This window comes from Myxocyprinus asiaticus, chromosome 44 (genome assembly GCF_019703515.2).
Source record: "Myxocyprinus asiaticus isolate MX2 ecotype Aquarium Trade chromosome 44, UBuf_Myxa_2, whole genome shotgun sequence".
Lineage (NCBI taxonomy): Eukaryota > Metazoa > Chordata > Actinopteri > Cypriniformes > Catostomidae > Myxocyprinus > Myxocyprinus asiaticus.
Window position 1 is genome coordinate 992,575 of NC_059387.1, and position 12,556 is coordinate 1,005,130.

The following is a 12,556-nucleotide window of genomic DNA, read 5'->3' on the forward strand; positions in this document are numbered from 1 at the left end:
AGATTGACGAGGTAATTAAGACCTTACCTAGGGCAAGGCTCCAGGGCCAGATGGTTTTGCAGCTGAAATTTTTTAGATCTTATTTTACAGAATTGGCTCCACTTTTGTTAGAAGTTTATACGGAATCATTAAAGAATGGAAAGCTTCCCCCAGCCATGACACAAGCCCGGATCAGTCTGATTCTTAAAAAGGACAAAGATCCAAGTGAGTTTAAAAGTTACCGTCCAATTTCCCTGATCCAGCTAGATGTAAAAATTTTGTCAAAAATTTTGGCTAACCGATTAAGTAAAGTTATGACATCTCTTATACATATAGATCAGGTGGGGTTTATTCGGGGCCGCAGCTCTTCTGATAACATTAGGCGTTTCATCAATACCATGTGGTCAGTGGTGAATGATCAGACTCCAGTTGCTGCCATCTCACTTGACGCCGAAAAGGCTTTTGATATGGTAGAATGGGATTATCTTTTTAAGATTTTGGAAATATATGGGTTTGGGAATACTTTTATTTGATGGATTAAGTTACTTTATAGACACCCTGTAGCAGCAGTACAAACAAATGGATTAATTTCAGATTATTTTACTCTGAATAGGGGTACTCGGCAGGGTTGCCCTCTTTCACCATTATTGTTCTGTCTTGCCCTGGAACCATTAGCAGCCGCGATAAGAAAGGAGGATGATTTTCCAGGGATGATGGCAGGAGGTGTGGCACATAAGCTTCTGCTTTACACAGATGATATTTTATTATTCGTCTCCGACCCTACTAGATCTATGCCTTGCCTCCACAGAATTATCCATTCCTTTTCTAAATTTTCGGGATACAGAGTTAATTGGTCTAAATCCGAAGCTTTGGCACTGACAGCGTACTGCCCAGGAATGGCTTTTCAACTGGGCACCTTTCATTGGCCCAAACAGGGCATTAAGTATTTGGGCATTTTATTCCCAGCAAATTTATGTGATTTAGTTAGAGTTAATTTTGACCCTTTAATTAAAAGGTTTCGAGTGATGTGTGCAGGTGGGCTTCATTACATTTATCTATGATTGGGAAGGTTAATATTATTAAAATGAATTGTATTCCAAAATTCAACTACCTGGTACAGTCTTTCCCTGTAGATGTCCCCCTCTCTTATTTCAAACAATTTGATAGCATAGCGAAGTCCTTTATTTGGAATGGAAAGCATCCCAGGTTACATTTCAATAAGTTACATAGGCAGATTGGCAAGGGTGGGCTAGGCCTACCCAAGATTTTGTTTTATTATTATGCGTCGGTCTTAATCATTTGGCTCATTGGTCACTTCCACCTGAGAGGGCCCCTATTTCGCCATTGCAAAGCCTTTCAATCAAACTAACCGGAGAAGTTAAGTCACACCCCGTTATTTCACATGTGCACATGGTTTGGACTAAAGTGTCCAGAGCGTTTAATTCGGACATTTATTTAAATGCAGCCTCAAGCATATGGCTGAACCCTAAATTACATAATAATAAGTCCCCTTTCTGTTGGTCAGAGTGGATTGGGAGGGGGGTTACTACATTCGGTGACCTATATGAGAGTGGAGTACTGAGATCTTTTGATAATTTGGTTCAACATTTTAAGATTCCTAGATCCCAGTTCTTTAGGTTTTTACAGCTGCGCCACCTGCTCTGTACTGTTTTTGGGAGTGGTGTACACCCCGCTAAAGCGGCAGATACTCTGGAAATGGTGATTACTGCTTATGGGAAAGGTCATGAAGCTTCTGTGTATTACTCCCTGTTAATTCAGAGTCTGGGGGATGGAGCTTTAACTTCTCTCAAGAGATTATGGGAGAAAGATTTAAACTTGGTATTGGAGGAGGGAGAGTGGGCTAGGATCCTAAAAAGCATCAGGTCTGCATCTAGAGATGCAAGGATCCGTCTGATGCAATTTAATATTTTGCATCGGTTCTACTGGACCCCCTCTAGATTGTATAGGCTTGGTCTTAAAGACTCACCCACCTGCTGGTGATGCCAGTCAGAAGACCGGACACAACCCATGTTTTTGTGGGTTGTATTAAGATTCAGGAATTTTGGTTGAGGATCCAGCGTTTTGTGTGTGACGTACTGGACACTCAGCTTTCATTTTGCCCCAGACTTTGTATTTTGGGTGATGGAGGGGTTCTGAATATAGGAGATAAATATATGAAAAGCTGGGTCCTAACCAGTGTGATGATTGGCAGACAGCTAATCCTTAGGGGATGGAAGTCAACTGATGCACCCTCATTTTGTGAGTGGTGCACCGAGTTGGGTAAAGTGGCAGCTTTCGAGGAGATGACTTCCAGACGGCTGTTGAAACCTGTCGATTTATGGCAGAAAATGGGCCAGTTATTTGTCTCATTTGGAGAGGTCCTTGTGTGGGGCAGTGGATGTAGACAATTTTTTATTTATGTATTTTTTTTAATTATTATTATTTTTCTATATTTTGAACTTTTTCTTTTTTTATGTACTTATGTATTTCTATTTGTGTGTCTGTTTATATGTGGGTATGAAGTTATTTTATATTTGTGCACTTGCATAATTTTGCATAATTTTGTGGTTAAATTTATTTTTGTCTATCTTGGAATCAATAAAAAATTTTAATAACAAAAAAAATAAAAATACTTTTGGAACCAAGACAGCTAAAAAAGTGGGCAGGTGCTATTGTGCTTTATAGAGTTTGATGTTAGCATATTGCTAAACTAATGCTAACTAATGAAGCGACACAATAATATGCATAAAAGTACACAGCACATACATGTATTGGGTAAGGTAGTCCGTTTTTAATCAAATGTAGACAGAAAGCAATCAATAAAAATATTTATAGTAAACATTTTTCTCGACTACATAGATGAATGGAAAATATTCCGTGACTGTATTGCTGTATCGGTGACAAACTTTAGCCAAAATAAGGTATCCTACTGTTTACTGTTTGGAACAGCGTTCATGTCAGGAGCATGCCTATGATGTCTAAAAATGCTGCCTACGTAGGCAGTTAACAAGATTTAGAAACCGAGTTTTTGTTGAATTATTGCATTTTTCATTTCAGTTTTTCCAATTAAAATTTCACTCTTTCCTTTTTTTTATTACAAAAATCTTTGTAGGCCCAAGGACCAGAAACCCCTTTATATGTTTATCACCATAACCAAATTACCAAACCCCAGCCGACTGAAACAGTCTGACTCTAGTCACCAGAGCACCTCCTCAGCCAGACAGCATTACCTGCACCAGTCCAGATACCTGCCAGGCAAGAGCCCTCTCTGTTTCACTTCAGCTGTGTGTTGTTTAGAGAAACGTGTGCAGACAATCTGCTGGAGACATGATGTAACTACGCTGGTGTAAACACTTCTGTGTGTGCTTTGTTCATGTCCATTTCATTCAGAGCTGTGTTTGTTGTGTAGCATGTGTGAAGTGAATATTGTGTACACTCTTTCATACAGTCGAATTAGATTGTCTTGATCAAATCAATCTAATCTGAGGTCATACATGATAATCTTGTGAAACTCAGGGTTAATAAGCAAGAACACACCATCTTTGAGCAACATGGAGTCAGATAAAGATTTATGGGACACGTCAGCCAAACCAATTGCTCCCATTGGAGGAGCTCCAGTGTCCAGAATTAGCCCAGGTGAGCTCATACCTCATTTAACACTGATGTTCCTTCTATAGCAAATGCAATTTTCCTCATTCTGACATATTAGTACATTTTTATCCTTTCTTAAAGGGATAGTTCACCCAAAAATGAAAATTATCTCATTATTTACTCACCCTCATGATATCCCAGGTGTGAATGACTTTCTTTCTTCACCAGAACACATTTGAAGAAAAATAGAAAAATATCTTAGCTCAGTAGGTCTTTAAAATGCAAGTGAATGGCGATTTCTCTTTTGAAGCTCCAGAAATCACAGACAGCCAACATAAACGTCATCCATACAACTCCAGCGGTTAAATTAATGTCTTCTAAAGTGACACGATCACTTTTGGTGTGAAATATATAAGTACTTTTAACTATAATTCAACGCTTCACAAGAGGGTGGAGTCCAAGTGGTCTCTTGTGTATTTGTGTTATCATGGATACAGATGTAATTTCACGCTCTCTACTCGTTTGAGACATCCAGGATGAGCACACAAATGCACAATTGTGAGTAAAGAAACAGATAAATACAGATATAAACCAAAACCAACAAAGCTACTGTACAGCGTTCCTCCTTTTCACTTGTAAACATTGCTGCTCTTCCAGCTATGAATCACGTGCCTCAGTTCTCGTGTTTCAAATGCCAATGCGATTATGTCAAACGTGTGTACCGCTGCTCATTGGAAGCATGATTTAGAGTTTAAAAAAATACTTAAATATCTTTTTCGCACCAAAAGTGAATGTGTCCTTTTAAAAGACATTAATTTAAGAGCTGGTTTTGAATGGATGAAGTTTATGCTGACTGTCTGTGATTTTTGGACCTTTAAATGAGAAATCGCCATTCACTTGAGTAAATAATGAGAGAATTTTCATTTTTGGGTGTACTATCCCTTTAAAACATCAAATTCCTTGATGAATCACCAGTTCCCAGAGACGTATAGGACAGGTTTCACTTGGTTAACCAGATTATCTGTGCGAAAATCCATTTTATTGATCAGTCAAGACACAGAAGATCATCGTAAATCCAAAACTCAGTTTTAAAATTCCAAAAGAACATAAAGTAGTATCTATTTTTGTGAAAAGACAAGCGGCTTGAAAGCTGTGTCTCCGTACCCGCTAGAAAATCTCTCCTGTCTGAATTGGTACAGCTAATATTGATTACACTACTGTACAGTGACCGGTATGCCCAGTAGGTGGCAAGAGGAGATAGATACACTATATGGCTAAACGTTTGTGGACACCCCTTCTAATTAACGAATTTGGTTACTCCATTAAATCCAGTAAAGAAAAATCTTAATGTTTCTTTATGTAATGGCTTGGGCTTTGTGTGCTTCCAAATTTGTGGCAACTGTTTGGGGATAACCCTTTTCTGTTCCAGCATGACAATGCCCCTGTGAACAAAGAACAAAGAAATTGACTGGCCTGCACAAAACCCAGACCTGAACCCCACTGATCACTTTTGGGGTGAACTGGAACAGCAACTGTAAGTCAGGCCCCATCGACCAGCATTAGTTCCTGACCTCACTGATAGCCTTGTGTCTGAATGAGAGCAAATCCCTGCAGCCATGTTACTACATACAGTATAGTGGAAAGCCTTCCCAAAAGAGTGGAAGCTGTTATTACAGCAAAGGGGGAAATTGATGCCTAAGGTTCTGAAATCAAATGTTCATCAAGCACATATGGTGTCCACAAACTTTTGGCCATATAGTGTAGATAGATAGATAGATAGATAGATAGACAGACAGATAGACAGACAGACAGACAGAGACTGATTGATTGATTGATTGATTGATTGATTGATTGATTAATGAAAAATGTCATTCAAATAGAGGCTCCAGCACAGTGGTTCATTCACTTAATGGAATAGTTCACTCAGAAATTAATGTTGTCATTTCTTATCCATGTAGTTCTAAACCTGCTTGATTTTTCAAGCTGCTCTTCACCATACAAAGAAAGTGAATGGTACTGTTTAATGGCAAAATGACAAGCACCATAAAACTATCATTAAAGGCGTCCATATGATTTTTGTGTTAAATTCCAAGTCTTCTGAAGCAATATGATAGCTTTGCGTTTGGGACAGACTGAAATTGAAGTCGTTATTCACATATTTATGGTAATTTTTAAAGCTTGACAGCATACATACTCATTCACTTTTGTATGGTAAGGATTGGAGCAGCATTAACATCCATGGAAGAAAGTCATACAGGTTTGGAATGACATGAGGGTGAGAAAATGATGATAACATTTTTATTTTTGGTGAACTAGCCCTTTGAATGAGCCACTGTTGAAAATAAACCTTAGATTATTTTTGTAGTATGACTGTATAAAAGTCCACTATGAACTAGATTAGGGTAGGATTAGCTAGTGTTAGTCTTTCATATTTGGCTAACTTATGATCAAGTGTCGCTCATGTTCCTGACCATTCATATTTCCCCATTCCAGTGAAATACCCTCAATTGTCGCACCTTTTCATCCTGATCTCACTACTTGATCATTTCATGTCTAATCTTCTTTTCATTTCTGTGTAATACCATCAATTCTCCCTGCATGCTAATGCTTGCACTTGTTTTCATGGACTCAGCAGTAAAGCCACAGATAAACCTAAAGAAAGGACTCTAGTGAAAAGTGAACAGGTTAAAGGTACACACACCATTGACATCCCAGCAGTGTTGTTCTGTTTGCCATACTAATGTGATTTTTACCACAGGGAAGGGGGTTTTAAATCACTGTAATGCACAGTCTCTCCTGGCTTATTGCCTTTATAAATATAATAAAATACACCTTCAATACATGTTCTTTCACCAAGTAATATAGTTAATTAGTCTAAAAACAGGTTGTTTACGGTTGCCAAACAACTTGGCGGATTAATAGAATGTGCTGTCTCCAGTGTGTGTTTATAGTCATTGCACAATGGCTTGAATGTAGCTCATCCAATACAAATTTTGAGCCTGAATTTTACATATGGGTTTTGGTCTAGTGTGAAAATGTCTGGAAGACACTGCGAGAGAAAGAGGTCCAATCATTGAGGATGAATTAATACTGATAAAAGACAGAATAATCATTTTGTCCTGCTTATTTGCTTGTTATGTTACTTGTCTTTATTCTAAATTGTGACCTCTGCTCACAAGAAACTTTGTAACCACCACATACAATCTGTCTGGAGAATACATCCCATCATTCCAAAAGAAGGAGGTGGGATCTGTTGGACAAAGAATTCAGCTTGCCCCTCTTGTTAATCAGCATGCACGTAAGAGTTCAATTTTACCAATGAACATTTAAGAATTTGGCTCTGTTCGAAAATCTAGTGAGCTGTCTTGCTGTCTGCTGTCCACATAGGCAGCGACCTTCTAAGGCAGCATGCTAACATCATAGAACATCATATGTGACTGATTAGGTCTGCTCTACATAGCCAGCAACTCTTCACAGGAAGCGCACAAGAGACTCGAATCATAATTGATTCCAATAGAGTTTGATTTTAGCATGTTGCTAAGCTAACAACACTGATACTCTAATAAGCATAAAAATATACAGCACACACAAATATTGGGTAATATATATATATATATATATTTTGGAAGACCTTTCGCATCTGGAGTCGTAGAACACTGTTTATGTAGGCAGCTCGCTGTTTTGAAACAAAGCACAGTTCTCTAGATGCTCTGTAACTGTGCTTTGACTCTTTGTGCTTATGACTAAAATCTTTATGAAAACTCACCTTTTTCAACATTTTCTGCATTTCATATGCATTCTGTATCACTTTTTGTTATTACTCTTTGGAAAGATGTGGCAGGCTCTTTACTTAATTGAGACAAGTCTCTTTCTCTGTGTCTGTGACTGTTCTTCATGTATATCTGCTCTTAGTTGATCTCTCAGCCACTGCTAATTCTAAAGCTGGCAAAGCTAGAGCTTCAAAATCCAAACTCTCCTCTACTGTTTCAGTCAATGAGAGCTCTGGAGGTATTGAGATGCACCCTATGTCTTCTGTCGTTCCTTCAAAAAGCAGCTATAAACTTTGGTTTGTTGATTTTGTAAGAGTGTGAAATGCTGTTTTTCTCTTTTTAGATTGTGATGGATGGAAAAAGAGAGGTGACAGATCCCAACTCAATGGAAGCAGTTACTCAGCGCTGGGCAAAAACTCTGCCAATCTCCTCACTCATGCGCCACCGGTTCAGTCTGTGCACGGACGGGTCGATTGGGCTGCAAAATATGGAAGTCATCGCTAGTGCATGTCATGCGAGCTAGAGCTTCCGTACGAGTTTACATGCCATGAGGACTGAGGCCTGTTTCAACACTCATGAAATCTGTATAAACACATCCGTGGCTCACGTCATATCTTTGTGTATGACCAGCTGCAACAGATCCAAGCCACCTTTAAATATCAGGCCAACGGCTGTTTAAATGTGTTCAATATAGATAAAACATCAGCTGTTGACAAAATCCATTTTATCATCTGTTTTTGTTCAGACAGTTTATGCATCCAGTGCATGTATTTCTAAAAGCGTGTCCTTTTTACAGTGGAACACGTAGAGATATATCCCACGTATTCCCTCGATTTTTTTGTAACTCTTTTGACATTGTTTTTTTTATAGTATGCAGTTTACAAATGTATATTCCTTTTTTCTTTTGTATGTGTACCTGTGATTCACGCTGCAAGGTCATGTTATTTTTATTTCCTTGTATCATTAATGTCAAAAGCCTTTTTTCTGTCAGTAGAAAGGAGAACTACAGTTTCACATGAACATATAATGTAGATAGCAACAGTAATTTGGTAAAACCAAGCTCAAATCAACAAATATATTTTGTAAGTATTTTATAAGCATGAAATGGGTGAAGACTTATTATCATTCAGAAATATGTTTTTATTGTACATTTTATACAAAATACTCATGATCCGTCAATGTCTAGAAAATTATACATGTTTGAAGGAAAGCAAATGATTTGCACAGGTTTGTGTATCATGATTGCTGAGGTTTCTGTAGCATTCTGACTCCAAGTTTTGCCAGCATCAGGAGACTGCAAAGAAACATGTTCACCCAAAAATTAATATCATGTCATTATTTGCTCACTCAAGTTGTTCCAAACCCATATATTATTTTTATTTATTTATTTCAGAGAACACCACAGAAGAACTTTTGCAGAATCTTCATGTAGCTTTTTCCCCATATAACGGTAGTTTATAGTGACAGTTTAAATGAAGCTCCAAATGGGACAAAAACACCATGAAAGTACCATAAAAGTAGTCCATATGACAGGTGGTCTATATTCCAAGTCTTCTGAAGTCATACGAGGGACCTTTGTGAAGTAACAGACCATAATTTAAGCTTATTCACAGATAATTTTCCTCTCTGCCAGAGCTCACAAATCTCATTCTCCATTCTGCATATTTGAAAACGAAGCTCAGAACACTTGGAATGCAGCACACGAGTCTCATGAGTTTTTTTTTTTTTTTTTTAGCTTGACTGAAATAAATCACCATCAACTTTTAATGAAGAGTGTCGGAGCCACTGTTTCATATACAAAGTTTCACATTTTGTGTTCTACAGAAGAAAGAGAGTCATACGTTTTGGAACGACGTGGGCGAGTAAATAATGAATTTTTTTTTTTTTGGATTAACTATTCCTGTACATTTGTGTGACACATAAGTTATGTATTAGAGTGTGATTAGTTACCTCACTCCAGCAATGAGACCAGCCGGCATGATCTTCTTTGAGTTATAGAATCTCTTTCCCATGATAGCCGCAAGAGTCCCTGATGTGGCTGAGAATAAACAATTGATGACACTTAAAAATTTAATTGTATTGACTATTGCTTCATTTTATAAAACAAACACATTAAAACTGCCTCTATTTTAATTTCTGACTGCTAAAACAAATGCACAACATGTAGAAAACCACCAACCTAAAGACACCCAAATGTTTTTAGGATCTTGTGATGTCTGGTAGGCTCCAAAACCAGCCAAACTCCCAAACAGCAGCCCTGCAGCCAGGGACGGGACACTGCCTGCAGGATAAAATACATATTAAACATATTAAACTTGTATTTTTGACGAGGACAAAACAATGAAAAGAGTCTAATGGTAATGAACTATGAAATATTAATGGTGTTATTTAATGAAATATTTCATAAAAAGTATAAAGTATTTTAAGGAAAGAATTTATTTATTTATTTATTTTAAGCATTTAATTGCACATGATACAATGTTGAGTCCGGAAATGGGTCAGTGACATGATGCTTTTTTTTCCAGTCCGGATCTGGTAAGTTATTCAAAAATACATTTAAATGTAATTCACACAAAACAATTACTTTAATATGTCGTTGTTATGGGTGTTGAAGTATAAAATGAAATGTGGTGTAACCGTCCAGAAACAGTATTTAAGGAAGAAGAAAAAAATCATTAAAGTCTCATTAAAACTTTGATGTTGGCATGAGTAGTGCAGAATAATTTTTTATTATTATTTCTTAAATAAATAAGCAACATATATAAAAACCTTATAAAAGCTATTTTATTTTAAAAGGAAAGGGTCCCCTCATGGGGTTGCCATGTTGAGATCACATGACCAGCCAAATAATACTGGCTTTATCTCAGTACTCATGCTGTTATTGGACACTTTCATTCATGGATTAAATTAATCATGGCTGATTAATTAAAATAATTTACTCATAATATTGTAAGTTTTATGTTTACTTTGGTTTTCTCATTACCTGCTTTGACATATCCTATAACTCCTCCAGATGCTACCAGAGCTGCATATCCATAACCAGCCCAGTCCACTGCCATCATCAACATCTAAACACATACACAAACATTATAAACATACACTGACAGTTTACGGACAATATGAGACCTGTTTACAAACGCAAACCTGTTTAAAATGGCAACTGCTGTTGTATTAATTTGCAGAATATTCACACACTACCTCAAACCCTGATAACTAAGCAGTGACGGTTTGAATGAGAGAGAGAGAGAGAGAGAGAGAGAGAGAGACTGCAGTTGATCTCAGATCTGGTTGGTAGCATGCTGTACTATCTACACTTGTAAGAGGCTGAAACAATGTATATTCAACACAATACATGCTGTTCCTCGTAAGCTTTGAGTCTACTCTACATTTACTAGTACATTTTACGTTCATACTCGCTGCCTGAGAGTTTGTGTTTATAGTCTGATATCCTTGCTGATGCGCCTGCTCATGCTGCGTTTAGTTCCTCATGATGTCACAATGTTTGAAGCTAAAACACCAATGAAAACACACGCACAACGTACTTGGCGTGACAAAGTGTCTCAAGTTGACTTATGGGAAGTGAAGTTTATATGGAGCACATTTTGTCTGCCGTTGTAAAACCTTAATTTTGAATGAAATAATCATCCTCATCATCAGCCCTGAAAATTATTAGGTAATTTTCCCAATAAACAAAACAAGCAAGTACAATCCGACAACTAATGCAGCTAATTTTGAGACAGCAAGATGCTTTTTTTTTTTTAGTAACATATTAAGATGATTCTTACTCAAAATAACTACTTCAGAGAAGGGTGAACCATTTCCTGTTAATTTCAAACACATATGACATTTTATACATCTCAAGTATTCTATAAACAAACTAATCTCTACTATGATTGGATGAGTCAATGTGAGCCCACTTTGAACATTTTTCACATCAAATCTATTCCCCCCACTTAAGAAAAACAGTGTGTTTAATAGGGGCCTTTAGCACCTGCAGCAGGGGGGCTTTTTACCCCAAATACTATCCTTTCACTTACTTAACCTTTAGACATTACACGCAAAGATCTGCTATTTAGTGTTTTGGGGGAAAATAAAATCAATGGAGCCTTTAGCCCCGTTGTACCCTATTCAGTCTTTCTGTTGTGTGGCTTTGATAGCCTGCACTCGCTGGTAGCTGAGTTGGGACATGGTTGCCATGGTAAAATACAGCCGAGCTGGAAACAGTCCAGGTTCCAGGAAAGCTGATCTTTCCCAAACCCACGCGCCTAACAAACGCTTTTCCTCTAATAATCACCCAACACCAATCACCCACTGAACAAACACCTGCTCTCCCTGTAACTACATCAACAGAATCCGTCCACCGCGCACACATGCGGCCTCATGTTCTTCCTACACGACTTGGGAAGTATAGGGGTCCTTAGTCTTTGGTTCTATTTCAGAAAACAGACTTGGAAACAGAAAACCAAATCAAGTCTCAAGCATACGACAGATTCCTTTTCTTTTTATTTTACTTATGATTTCTTCCAGTTTAACCTTTAAATTTGACATTTTTCGACCTGTTAAACATCTGAGGATACAGCAATCAGTCACACGTGCTGTTCATGGAAATTATGCAGGCTACAAACAGGAAATTTAGCTACATCGCTAGATGGTGCCATATACTCACACGAGAAACATCCTGCTCGCTATTCTCAGTCGCTATTCCCTGGCTCTCTCAACAATGGTCATTCATGATGTAGTTACAGTAGTTTAATACGTATCACGCTTAGTAACATATGTTGATGACATGGCCGTCTATCTGTGTCTAATAATAGATAATAATGATAATATATGAACAATTGCTTGTTTATCTCAATGTGTTTTCTATACATGGGTAAATTAATCTCAGAAAGCATAGGGTACAACGGACTTTAAGCTACTTTACCCAAAACACTAAGCAGCAACAAAAACACAGCACTTTCCTGTGTGTTACAATGCACTACAAAATGTTCCTTAAGTGAGAAGAATCGATTATGAAGAATGTTCAAAGTGGGCTCACACTGACTACTCCAATCATAATGGATACATTTATTTACAGAATAATTCAGATGCTAAGTGCACACTTTTGGTTATTTGAATAAGTGATCTAAATTTGTAAATCCAAATAAAAATAAAAAAATAAAAAAAATAAAAAAATAAAAGTCTTAAACGTATTTGTATATAGTTGACACATTTTG

General features: G+C 37.4%; 1 protein-coding gene and 1 pseudogene across 5 annotated transcripts; one reads left to right on the forward strand and one right to left on the reverse strand.

Annotated features, from left to right (window-relative positions):
• LOC127434203 (serine/threonine-protein kinase MAK-like) overlaps positions 1 to 8,307 on the forward strand; it is a 65,202-nt pseudogene extending 56,895 nt beyond the window's left edge.
• Positions 8,308 to 8,416: 109 nt separating this feature from the next.
• Positions 8,417 to 10,848, reverse strand: LOC127434107 (transmembrane protein 14C-like). 5 transcript variants are annotated; one of them, XM_051686593.1, is made up of 5 exons: positions 10,754 to 10,848; positions 10,324 to 10,408; positions 9,520 to 9,621; positions 9,291 to 9,378; positions 8,417 to 8,634 (listed from the first exon to the last, which is right to left on the reverse strand). In XM_051686593.1, exons 2-5 carry the CDS (start codon positions 10,406 to 10,408, stop codon positions 8,577 to 8,579), a joined length of 333 nt encoding a protein of 110 aa, XP_051542553.1. In that variant the 5' UTR covers positions 10,754 to 10,848; the 3' UTR covers positions 8,417 to 8,576. The 5 variants fall into 5 exon arrangements, with proteins under 5 accessions (XP_051542553.1, XP_051542556.1, XP_051542558.1 ...); XM_051686596.1 differs by having other exon boundaries at positions 10,758 to 10,826; XM_051686598.1 differs by having other exon boundaries at positions 10,739 to 10,794.
• Between the last annotated feature and the right edge of the window lie 1,708 nt (positions 10,849 to 12,556).